The sequence below is a fragment of the Haematobia irritans genome, chromosome 3 (genome assembly GCF_050003625.1).
Source record: "Haematobia irritans isolate KBUSLIRL chromosome 3, ASM5000362v1, whole genome shotgun sequence".
Classification (NCBI taxonomy): Eukaryota; Metazoa; Arthropoda; class Insecta; order Diptera; family Muscidae; genus Haematobia; species Haematobia irritans.
Window position 1 is genome coordinate 127,670,074 of NC_134399.1, and position 13,176 is coordinate 127,683,249.

Genomic DNA, 13,176 nt, shown 5'->3' on the forward strand with positions numbered 1-13,176 from the left:
ATATTTGAGAAACGATCACTTTATTCTATTTGGAAAGTCGAAAATTGTTCACCATATACCTTTCACAATTTTAAGCGTAATATCTATGTTTTCAGAACTTTATTTTCGTTTTTATTTAAATAAAATATAACAAGATGGTTGCGCTTGGCGTTTCACAAAAAATAAAATGGCTCTTCTAACAGTAGTGATGGCAAAATACTTTCATGTACATTTTGTACTTTTTGATATGCTTCCCCCAACACAGTTCGCGATGGTTGTGGTGACATTTACGAGTCTGTGGTAGCGATGAGGATGAAATAGAAATATAAAATTATTTGCAATCAATTCCTTGGATCTTTTACTTCCATTATTTGGTAAGACTTGAACAAAATATAATCGTCTTCATATATATTTTTGTACTTTTAGTTTAGTGTTTTGGTGAAAAACCCGAACATAGTACTCACCTTAATATGAATTCGATCGTTAACGTGAATTTTATCATGAGCGTGGATTGAATTAAGAGGCGAATTTGATTTTCACTCACGCTCAAGCACAGCATATTTTTATTTCGTGTCATCTACGCTCATTCACGAGTTGTCTTAAAATTTCATTCAGGACTCACTTGATGGTGAATTTGTGCGTGAATTTTTTCTTGAAAGTGAATTTTATCGTGAGCGTGATTTCGAAGAAATTTTACTCACGCACATTCACGAATAGAATTTGATTTTCACTCACGACATATTTTTGTTTACTAATACTCTTACCGGTATTACCATAGCATGCGATATTTAAATTATGCGTAAAAAGCGCCTCCATTGATGAGAATTTGTAACACGGCAAGTTACAAAATTAAAGGGTTGTAGGGGTATTTTATGCGTCTTTTTTCAAATAATTCTACTTTGCGCAGAATGAAAATGTGCCACAATTTAGGTAATGCTGTACTGCTGCATCTCTTTATTGGCATCCCTAAACCACCGGTCATAGTGAACTTGGACAAAAACAGTCAATAAACAATAACAACAATTTATATGTTGAAATAAATCTTGGACCAGAAAATCTCAAAAGCCAAAAGATGTCTTTAAAATTACGATTTATTGCCCCTTATGTATCCGAGGGAATACGCGCGGCGGCTATCATGGGCACCGGTGATATCCTTGCACAGGTGGTTGAGAAAAAACAATTAAAGGACGTAGATTTAATTCGTACCATGAAATACGGATCTTTGGGGATGTTATTTGTAGGTCCCGTGCTAAAATATTGGTTTGGACTACTTGATCGAACGATCAGAGGAAAGCAGGGAAGTGTATCACGCACATTAAAGAAGATGGCTGTGGATCAAACAATAATGGCTCCCTCGCTAAATTTTGCTATTGCTGGTATGGTGGGATTGATTAATAGTGAAGAACCTAAACAAATTCTTGAACGTATCAAAGTCCAATATCCTGATATTATGAAAACAAATTACATGATTTGGCCAGCTGTACAAATAATCAATTTTGGACTAGTACCTCTTCGATATCAAGTGGTATTTGTGCAAACTATTGCTGTCTTTTGGAATTGTTTTGTTTCCCAAATGCTAAACGAAAAATTGGGAAAATCGACAGTGGCGAATGAGGAACACAAATGAAGGAGTAAAATACTTCTGAGCTGTGATTAGTTTAAGAGAAAACAGTTACATGTATCCATTTTAGATATTTTGCCGTAGATAAACGACGTTCGAAATTATCGAAAATTTGTCTATTTCCTTTAATCATATTTCAGATAAAGCTAATTTAATCAGGACTAGACATAAATTATTATTATTGGTCTTATTAACTCGACCTCATCATTTTGCATATATTCTTGAGGATTGTATAGTTTCTAGTGCTCCTTAGATGTCAAAGATATATGGGTTAAATGAACATTTAATTTCGTTTGCAGGTGCTGACATACTATTACAGTGCAGCAAAATATAATTATTTTGAGTAGTAATTTATCTACAAAATTTATTTGATGTAGCAAAAATGTGATGAATTATTCATCTTTTCATCATATTTTTGCTATGATGATATGTGATAGAGTTACAGACAAATTATAATGGAGTATTTGATTCTACAAAGATCTGGAATATTATAAAATACTTTGTGACATTAAACCAAGATTTCGTACCTAAAGGTGAGTACTATGTTCGAGTTTTTCACCAAAACACTAAATTAACTTTTAATTATATATATGAATAATATATATGAAGACGATAACATTTTTATCAAGTCTCTTCAAATTAAGGATGGAAAAGATCCAATGTATTGATTGCGAACCATTTAATATTACGAAATTAATTAATTAAAAAAAGTAACCGTGAAAAAAGCTGGTTTTCAGCTTGAAAACTGAACATAGTACTCAGCTTAACAGCGAAATGTGTAGATGTTTAACAAATCCCGTATTTTAGGAAACTTGAATATCGTCCCTATAGAGCGTTGAAATAACTCGAATAAAAATTCAAAATGATACAGTTTATGCATGCCGATCCAGATAGCCCAAATCTAACGTGCCTGATTCGAACAAAAAACATTGAATAATAACACTAGGTCACAAATAACAAAATTTTCTCTGTGATTTGTTTCTAGCATACTTTTTCCCATTGACTTTGACCTACTAAACACGAAAATGACTTTTAAAAAAATTTCTGTCGATTGGTTTTCGAAATACAAATTTTTGAACTTTTTTTTTTAATTTTTAGAGGTATACTTACAATTTTGAACATATCTTTCGTCTTATTTGACCTATTTGATCCTATTGGATCCGATTGATCCTCAAATTAAAGAAAATTGAGCCGTCTACAACTCATTCTCAAACTCAACTTATTATAAGTCCGCTATTTGTTGTAAGATTTTGTTAAGTAAGGGCTTATTTTCTTTGTAAAAATTTCAGCTATACGTAAAAAAACCAAAATTGCTGTTAGCATCATGTTTTATATTTTATATGAATTTTTATATGGTTTTTTCTGCCACATTTTTACTAAAAAAACGCCGTTTTTTAACCTTTTTAAGCCGCCAACATCCAAACTACTTACCCGGTTTGAAAATTTTCTGAGCATGAGTTGTAGACGGCTCAATTTTCTTTAATTTGAGTAGTAGTAGGATCAAATAGGCCAAAGAAGACGAAAGATATGCTCAAAATTGTAAGTGTACCTCCAAAAATTAAAATAAATTCAAAAAATTGTATATCGAAAACCAATCGACAGAAAATTTTTTAAAACTCATTTCCGTGTTTAGTAGGTCAAAATCAATGAGAAAAATTATGCTAGAACCAATTCACAAAACGACTGTTGGCTAGTGTAACAAGCGAGATAACTATCACTAAGTTTGAGACATGGAGCCAAAATGGAAGAAGAAAAGCAATGTTGGTACTAGTTATTCTGGATCATCCGGAAGTGATATCCTACAAAATACTATCAGATACGAGATAGGTTCAATCAACTGTATCATTAAAACTTTCCTACACTGCGGAAAATCTTTCACATAGACTGTGTCATTCAATTTGTTTCACATGGAAATATTAGTCTTATACCTCATTCACATTACACTTCCAAAATCCACTTTGACTAGATTTCAACTGTCATTTGCCTTATAAAAAGTAGATTTGAAATCTCAAAAATGTGGATTTTGAGTGTAATGTGTAGAGCCTATTAGCTGTGATACGAAACGAAATAATTATTGGTTCATATTTACGTATAGTCCCCATATAAACCGTTCCCCAGATTTGACTTCTTGACCATCCTGGGGACGAATTTTCGACACGACCTAACGATCACTTCTTGAGCATTGCAGTATCTCAATTTTAATCCGGTTTTGAGGGACTATAGGGCCTTCATCAAGGCATCTGTAGGAGTCCCAGACAAACTAATTGTGGTAACTGACGGTTTAGAATAGTCAAAATGAAGGGCAAAAAGGATTCGCAAAGGACCATATGGTCTAAGTGGACAGTAATTCATTCCATGGTTTGCTATCATCCCTATCTAACCTAACTCCAAATTATTTTAGTGAATATACCATAGTTAGATCGCATTAAAATCATCCATATATGTTCGCATTGGCTCGGATTTGAATTTGAGGAAATCAGCTGTTAATCATATGGGCGTTGTTTACATCATAGAACTTGGCAGCACCCCGCAGAACAACAAATTTGTCGTCCTACCTCAGTTTAATTTGGAACAAAGTGAATAAACATTTTAATTTAAATTATGACAAATATTCGCGAATTATTAACTTTACAATTTGGTAACTATGCAAACTATGTCGGAGCACATTGGTGGAATATACAAGTGAGTATTAGTGCATAAATTTCTTCTAAAATTGTCCAGGTGGTCTCACTCAATGATTAAACTTTTTAAGGAATCCGGATTTTCATATGATAGCAATGATGAAATTTCTGAAATTTGTCATGACGTCCTATATAGACAAGGAGAAAATCATAATGTAAGTAAATGCCCGAAAACTATATATAAAACAATAAAATTCCAAATTCCAATTAGAGACAAACGACATTTACACCACGTTTGCTCTTGGTCGATTTGGAAGGCTCTCTGAAACATTTACCACGTGAGGGTGAACTTTACGGTAATAGCCTGAAACGAGGCAGTCATTTAAATCTTTCACACAACAAAGATGGGGATATGGAAGAAGAACCAGAAGCTGTTAAGAAATTGAAGGAAGATTTAGCCTGGCAGTCATCCGATGTAGAGATCGTAGCCGAAGAGGAAGCTAAAAAACATGAATTTCAAAACGATCTAGATAATGCTTCATCTAATATTGCCGAAAAGGACTACAATTTGGCTGACAATGTTGATTCATGGGCAGATTTCCTATATACTCGATATCATCCTCGAACGGTTCATGTTGTGAAAGAATTTCGTCATTATAGCGATAGGCAAACCTTTGATAGCAATCCATGTGGTGTACAGCTTTGGAAAACAGAGCAATTCGAAGATGATTTTTGTGACCGTATACGACAGTACGTAGAGGAATGTGATTTTTTACAAGGATTTCAAACATTGTTTGATTGCTTCAATGGCTTCTCTGGGCTAGCTACACAATGTATGGAACATTTAAATGATGAATATGGAAAAGCAAATTTGGCCATTCCTATATACTCACCAAAAAATGTGCTGTATGAAAATGCGGGTAGGTGTTTTTTTTTTAAACGTGTGGCCCATTTTCCACCAATGGTAACTCATTTTCCCTTTTAGACGAACCGATGTCAGACTCTATACGTGTGGTTAATAGTGCTCTAGCTTTTAGTCAACTTATTGAACAAGCTTCTTTATTTATACCACTGAGCACAAGTGATCGCGTATGGCGCCAGCTGGGCACTTCTCAATCTTTTACCTCCCTAGAATATAGACATGATAATCTGTATCAAACCTCTGCCATATTGGCATCATATCTCGATACCATATCGTTACGTTATCGCCTTAAAAATGCTCCATCATCCAATACCTTAGCTGGTTTTTGTGGCGATATGAATAACTATGGTCGTAAATTTGCAGCAGCTGCATTTTCCTTTCCCTTTAATATGCAATACAACATGGATCTGATAGACTGTCTGGACAAGCTAGAGGGGCCCTTATTTTCACAACTAACACCCAATTGTAAGGTTGGAAATGACTATGTTATACAATCGCTTTGTGTTCGGGGTATTCCACAAGATCGTTTGAAACGACCTAGGGAACAATGTAACAAGGATCAAATGCGTATGGCTGCTTATCGTTGTGAAAATGTTTCGGAAATGTTCCAGCTATATTTACAATGTGTCAATCATGCTAGTATGGCTCATGTAACATCCGTACAAAAACCACTGCCAACACGATTACCCTTTCCCGATGAAATCTTCTCCGAAAGTTTAACTACCTCAGGATTTTTACATCCAAGTGAAAGAAGAAGTAAAAACGACAAAATAAGTTCAGTGCCTTGTGTGGCCTCCATACAATCGTCAAGTGAATTGGGTGACACCCTTGAGACGTTACATCGTGAAGCGAAACGAATTAAAATAGCTAAACTTCACCGTTTAAAGGCAGCCGGTCTGGAAGATGATGATTACATAGAAGTTCTGGAAAGTCTTTTACAATTTAAAGATAACTATGAGGATAACTTTGAATTATAGCCACGGAGATGTGCAGATGAAATGTATTATGAGAATACTTATGCCAGTGCTTCTACTTGCAGTGCATTTAAGAAACTTAAGTTAAGCTTAAATTATTGTAATTGATATTTAAAGAAGAGCTAATACACTACACAGTATTTGGTATACAATCGCAAAGACTTTTCGTTATAATTTTTTATGAATATTTTACTAAATTAATATAATCGTGGAGAAGTAAACGAAAATGTTCTCAGCGAAATTTGAATCAAAACAATTTTCTATTTCTATAAGCAATATTTGACTTTTGATGTTTGCTCTAGTAATCGACTTTTCCATAATCGAAAAAGTAGAAAATTTCAAACTTGGAAAATGTCGAAAGTCGTTTAATCGAATGTTAAATTTTAAGCAAGTAGCAGCTCGGGGAATTTCATTTCATTTATTTCACACTATATTACTGTAAGTCCAACGGGCCAATAAACTATATTACAAAACAAGTTATCAATAATTGATATGTATAACAATAATAAAAGTATGATTTTTATAATAAATCCATTATTAGATATAACATTATATATAGAAATAGCCACATCTATTTCGTAATATTAACGATATCAATAAAATTAATTAAAATACATTGCCCAATCCGTAGTAACGGACTATTGTCCACATGTGACCAATAAGCTTAATTTTACATAACCTTTTAGAAAAAGAAAAATTGCGCAAAAATAGTGGCAGTCGATTCCAAAAATGATCGCTCATAAAACTGAGTGTGCATATTAGGAATTGGAATCTGTGGGTTCCTACTTGTCCTGGTAAAAACAAAATAACTTCTTAAAAGGGGTGGCAAACAAGACTTAATCGAACGGTCCTATCGCCCACTTTCCCGCCCCTTCCGACCGTGAGAGTCTCGTCCCCATGACGTAGGGACAGCGTACACACCATGATCTAGACCATGGCGGGGTGGAGGCTGAGGGATTTAACCAGCTACAGAGAAGGACTCTTCAGCCGAATAAATTACAAAACAAGACAAAATATTAGGTTATTCAATAAAACAAATGTATTAGTTATCCACATATGCTGGACTTCACCATATCAATACTTAAGTTAGTGTCAACTAGATGATAGATTGAATTAAAATTAATACAAATCCTACGAATAGGCTCCACAGAAGCATAATTGGAACGTTGAAAATCAATGAAAAGAAACTGGTAATTCCTAGATGCCCTAAAAGGAATATTTATCCTAATCCTAGATATCAATTCAGAGCATGGAATATCCCCATTAACTAACCTATACATCATCATGGAGCTCAACATCGTCCGTCGGCTCCGAAGAGTAGGCAAATTAATCAGCCTCAATCTAGAAGTGTATGAAGGAAGAACAAAATCACTGTTCCAATGAGGATGTCTCAAAGCGAACAACAAAAACTGTTTCTGAACCGATTCTATCCTATCAATGTAAACTTCATACTGAGGATTCCGCACGATGGAACCATACTCTAGAATGGGTCTAACAAGGGCAGTAAAAAGCCTCTTTGTAATATAAGAGTCCGAAAACTCCTTCGCCCAACGCTTTATGAATCCTACAACCCCATACGCCTTACTCACCATCGAATCAATATGACCATTAAAATTGAGCCTACGATCCATAACAATTCCAAGATCAACAAAAGAATCAACCTCTTCCAATAACGAGCCCCGTATAATATACCGAACATCAATAGGCCTAGACCTAAAGAATCGCATAAACTTGCATTTCCTCAAGTTCAAATCCATCAGATTTACCCTACACCAATCATCAAAGCTATCCAAATCACCTTCTAATAAATGCACCTGACCAGAATTATCAAACGAGGAGAATACATCAAAATCCTAGAGTTAACTACGGACTGAGGTAAATCGTTTATAAATAACAAAAATAAGACAGGCCCCAAATGACTACCCTGAGGCACACCTGATGGGACATCAAAGCACCTTGAATAGGAATCACCAAAAGACAAAATTTGCGAGCGGCACTCAAGATACGACGAAATCCAAGCCAAAAGTGGACTGGCTAATCCAATCCTATCCAGCTTATACAACAACACCTTATGATTCACCCGGTCAAAAGCCTTACAAAAATCCGTATACATAACATGTGTCTGAATCCCAACAACAAACTGATTAATAACACGAGAAGTAAATTCCACAAAGTCCGTAGTAGTCGATAGGGCCTTACGAAAACCATGCTGGCAAGGATCCAGTATCGAAGAAATGCTATGCGACAAAACATCCGTCACCATCTTCTCAAAAGCCTTGGGAATCACTCAATCTTGCAATCCCCATATAATTACTCACGTCAAAGTGGACGCCTTAACCCCAAGAAAATACCCAGACACAGACAGACTATCAAATAATGGAATTGCCACTCGACCAAGCAACCTAATAAAACAGGGATATGAACCATCAGCATCATAAGTACCATTCCTATAAACAGATTCAAAATAGCCCGCGAAACAGTCCGCAATGGACTTAAAAGAACACATAAAAGTCAACACCCTCTCTCCGATGGCCTAGTCGAGGACTTACGTTTCATCCTAACAAAATCTTAAAAAGACCTCAAGTTACAATGAATCTCATTCCTAACCTTATCAATGTAACAAACATAACACGCCCTAGATTCCAACAATTTTTGGTTTTAACCGTTTCTTGGGTTATGCGTAGAGAGTGATCTATAATTGGTTCAAGAAGCATTTACTGTTTATCCTATAAAATGTGCTAAGAAAACATACATGTATTTTTAATAATACTTCAACCACATTTATGCCCCGTAGAAAACAAGCCTGTGCGCTTCATCATGTACTCACCAAAAACTCGCGCATCCTTTTTTTTTAATCATAACTACATTAAATTCCATTTGAAATCCCTCAAATATAATTTTATTTAATAATTTTTCCTATAACATTAAATTTTCAAAAGTGAATTTATAATATTTCTGTATAGCATTATGTATATTTATACTTTATCTACATCTTCTAAAGTCTCATCCATTACTTTAGTTGTGGTAAAACGTTTATTTGGACGATTAGAGGGAGAAGTTGAGGCACTACCGGCCTCACTGCTTGAAGAATTTTGAGCTGCTGGTGCTTGAGCGGGAACTAGGAGAAATTCATTAAACAGAAAATCCGCATCCATTGATTGAGTTTTGCCATGGAAACTGCGTGTTATGCGTTTTGGAGGTTCTATAAATTTCTCTTTAACAATTAAAGCCCCCGGACGAGGACTAGCAGGACTACTAGCCGTTCCACCCACACCACCACCACAATCACTTGGTATATTAATAGCACGATATGCTGCATTATCCGAGGATTTGTGTTGAGGAGAACTATTGGTTGAGGGTGGATCGGAAGCGGCCACACCAGAAGATTTGAAATTTATACAGGATTGTGTAAGGGTTACATCAACAAAATCTTCCACATTGTTCGGAACTCTTTTCAAAGTATTGCTTTCGAAGGGGAAATTTGAATTGGATGTAGATTGGGTTAAATTTTCAAATTTCCTAAGACGGGCATCTTGTCTAAGCTGTAGACTACTGGGTTGCGGTATATTTATTGAAGCATGTAGAGCAGCATAGTCCTTTTGACGATCGATGTCACCACTTTCGAAAAGACTAATTTGTTTTTGAATTTTTGGAGAAATTGTATCGGAAGCTTTGCGTATGCTAAATATGGGTCTATCAGAATTTGGAAGATCTGCACTTGATGGTGGCTCGTCTATATGACAATGACATGCAAGTTTGGGTTCATTTTCATCCAGTCGTTTGTTTCTCATGCTATAGAAAAGTTCTTGAGATTGTTGATCATCATCATCGGGTGGTTGATCGGAGCCCGCATGAACTTCACAACAATAGCACAGCTCAGTATGGGGTTCATCCAGGGGTAATGATGGTGTGGTAGCCGCTGATGGTGTAGCATCTTCATCTTCTTCAAAGCCCTGTTAAAATTAAGAAAACACTGAGAAATGGTTTCGAAATATTTTTAAAATGCATTTTGCTTACATCCACGGATAATGTTAGCGACCCCTTATTAGCCACTATACTTAAGTCCATATTAAAACTAACTGGGGTAAGACAAGCACTTTTTCCTCCTCCACCACCCCCAATGGCACCCATATTGAATTCAGTATCATTGCTATCCAAACTATCCAAATTCATGGGTGTATAAACGCTTACAGTATTCAAATCACCATCAAGTCGTGGAAAGAATCGGGCTAATTTTACTGCGGTTGCCGTAGTTGGGGGCAGATTGTATGTCCCCCCTTCATTGCTGGTTAAGCTAATGGACATCTCACAGCTGGGAGTCTCCTGCGAGTAGGTATCTGAAATTGCCGGCGATGATGGTTCGGTAATACTGCTGGCTATACTCGATTGTTTACTCCATACTTTGTGGGGTTTGTTAGATTAAAGGATAATTTTGGAAAATAATATGAATGAAGCCATAAATAAATTTTGAACTTTTATATTTTGCTAGAACAAAATCATACTTATACCATTTGCAGAAACTAATATTTAGATATTGTAAAGGGCCATATCTATGTGAAGTTCATAGAATGTGCAAAACGAACGAGAGCAAAACATATAGCAGTGCTTTGAACCAAAAAAAAAAAAGTTATTTCCAATCATGCAAATTTAAAGATCTCATAATAAAAAGGACAATGTGTGCTAATACTTGAAAAAGAGCCATAAATAAAATATTACACCTCATTGGGATCTATCTATAAGATAAGTTTGTGATTTTTACTTTTGCAATGATCTAGCAATGGGCGTATATCTGTTGTAATTACACTACATCCTTAAAATAATGAAAAATATGGTTCTCAATTTGGTACATATTCGGTTTTTGTTGTCAGACATGTCAAGTTTGAAGACGCATCGGTTTATTGCCTGAAAACCGGAATCAATAAGACAATTTTAAACCGATTTGTCTGAAATTTTATTTAACACCCAATAACATAATTTGCTAATTTTTCATACAATTTTCGATATATGCCTCATATAACAGGTTGGCTGATAAGTTCCCGGTCTAACAAAGAAAAACAATTTTTTTTGTCAAAATTCGTTTCTATTATTCAACATAGTTCCCTTCAAGAGCGATACAACGATTATAACGACCTTCCAATTTTTTGATACCATTTTGGTAGTACTCCTTCGGTTTTGCCTCAAAATAGGCCTCAGTTTCGGCGATCACCTCTTCATTACAGCCAAATTTTTTCCCTGCGAGCATCCTTTTGAGGTCTGAGAACATCTGAAGAATACGGTGGGTGGGGAAGCAATTCGAAGCCCAATTCATGAATTTTTGCCATCGTTCTCAATGACTTGTGGCACGGTGCGTTGTCTTTGTGGAACAACACTTTTTTCTTCTTCATATGGGGCCGTTTTGCCGGAATTTCGACCTTCAAACGCTCCAATAACGCCATATAATAGTCACTGTTGATGGTTTTTCCCTTCTCATGATAATCGATAAAAATTTTTCCATGCGCATCCCAAAGGCCATTACTTTGCCAGCGGACTTTTGAGTCTTTCCATGCTTCGGAGACGGTTCACCGGTCGCTGTCCACTCAGCCGACTGTCGATTGGACTTAGGAGTGTAGTGATGGAGCCATCTTTCATCCATTGTGACATATCGACGAAAAAACTCGGGTGTATTACCATAGACCAAGGAAGGTATAGTCAACGAAAATGAATTCACAGCGCTGTAGTTTGTCTGCACACCGTATATGGCTCCTTTTCGTCTGCAAATGAGTGATTTTTTTAATTTGGCTTTATTTGTGTTTTCTTTCCTTTGTTCTCTTGAGGAAACACCAAATATTGAAAAAGCATATAAAATTCTATCCATCCACACCTTTTTCGTAATGCAAATTGGCTGATTTGTACGGTAATTCTCGTTTTCCAAAAAGAAATTGAGTCACTTGACTGCGCAATTGAGTGGAATGACTGCGCTCTGCAAATAAACAAAACCGTGGTGAATTGTCAAGGTATGTCTCTATTTTAATTGGTCCAGTGTCTGTAAGACGCTCTATCTCACAAACTAATTGACTTACAGACGTCAAATTTTGACACAAATCATTTGAAGGTTGGTACTATATAAAATTAATATGCATTTAATACTAGCGACGCCATCTATGTGTCAGACCGGGGACTTATCGGCCAACCTGTTATAGACCTATCCTGCGATTTAATTTACAATTCGCAATTTTGAGGAGGATGTTTTAGATCCTTTAACATATGAACATAATTTTTACCCGAAATTTTAAATATTTATACCCTGCGCCACACTGTGGAACAGGGTATTATAAGTTAGTGCATATGTGTCTCCTTCTGGGTGTTGCAACCCAGAAGTAGACGAGATAGACACATGGTGTCTTTTGCAAAAATGCTCAGGGTGGGCTCTTGAGTCGATATAGCTATGTCCGTCTGTCCGTGAACACATATTTGTAATCAAAGTCTTGGTCGCAGTTTTAGTCCAATCGACTTCAAATTTGGCACAAGTATGTGTTTTGGCTCAGAATAGAACCCTATTGATTTTGGAAGAAATCGGTTCAGATTTAGATATAGCTCCCATATATATATATTTCGCCCGATATGGACTTATATGGCCCCAGAAACCAGTTTTACCCTAATTTGCTTAAAATTTTGCACAAGAAGGACAATTAGTACTATAGTCAAGTGTGCCAAATTTTATTGAAATCGGTTCAGATTTAGATATAGCTCCCAAATATATCTTTCGTCCGATATGGACTAATACGGTCCCAGAAGCCAGAGTTTTACCCCAATTTGGTTGAAATTTTGCACTAGGAGTACAATTAGTAGTGTAGTCAAGTGTGCCAAATTTTATTGAAATCGGTTCAGATTTAGATATAGCTCCCATATATATCTTTCGCCCTATTTACACTCATATGACCACAGAGGCCAATTTTTTGCTCCGATTTAGTTGAAATTTTGCACAGGGAGTAGAATTAGCATTGTAGCTATGCGTGTCAAATTTGGTTGAAATCGGTTTAGATTTAGATATATCTCCCATGTATAGCTTTCGCCCGATTT

General features: G+C 35.9%; 3 protein-coding genes across 18 annotated transcripts in view; 2 read left to right on the top strand and 1 right to left on the bottom strand.

Moving 5' to 3' along the window:
• The first annotated feature begins 937 nt into the window (after positions 1-937).
• Mpv17 (Mitochondrial inner membrane protein MPV17) lies at positions 938-1,711 on the top strand. The gene has a single exon (XM_075300927.1). It carries the CDS (start codon positions 1,052-1,054, stop codon positions 1,604-1,606), a length of 555 nt encoding a protein of 184 aa, XP_075157042.1. The 5' UTR covers positions 938-1,051; the 3' UTR covers positions 1,607-1,711.
• A 2,416-nt stretch (positions 1,712-4,127) lies between these two features.
• Positions 4,128-6,269, top strand: mst (misato mitochondrial distribution and morphology regulator). The gene is made up of 4 exons (XM_075299092.1): positions 4,128-4,282; positions 4,353-4,436; positions 4,493-5,141; positions 5,207-6,269. Exons 1-4 carry the CDS (start codon positions 4,202-4,204, stop codon positions 6,118-6,120), a joined length of 1,728 nt encoding a protein of 575 aa, XP_075155207.1. The 5' UTR covers positions 4,128-4,201; the 3' UTR covers positions 6,121-6,269.
• A 2,719-nt stretch (positions 6,270-8,988) lies between these two features.
• The window catches only part of l(1)G0196 (inositol hexakisphosphate and diphosphoinositol-pentakisphosphate kinase), a 114,305-nt gene continuing 110,117 nt past the window's right edge, over positions 8,989-13,176 (bottom strand). For 14 of the 16 annotated variants that reach the window (XM_075299084.1, XM_075299083.1, XM_075299085.1 and 11 more), the window contains 2 exons: positions 10,135-10,517; positions 8,989-10,070 (listed from right to left, as the gene is read on the bottom strand). In XM_075299084.1, the coding sequence (XP_075155199.1) occupies positions 9,093-10,070; positions 10,135-10,517 (1,361 nt within the window). In that variant the 3' untranslated portion in view covers positions 8,989-9,092. The remainder of the gene's footprint in view (positions 10,071-10,134; positions 10,518-13,176) is intronic. The other 2 variants (XM_075299080.1, XM_075299089.1) reach the window with 2 other exon arrangements.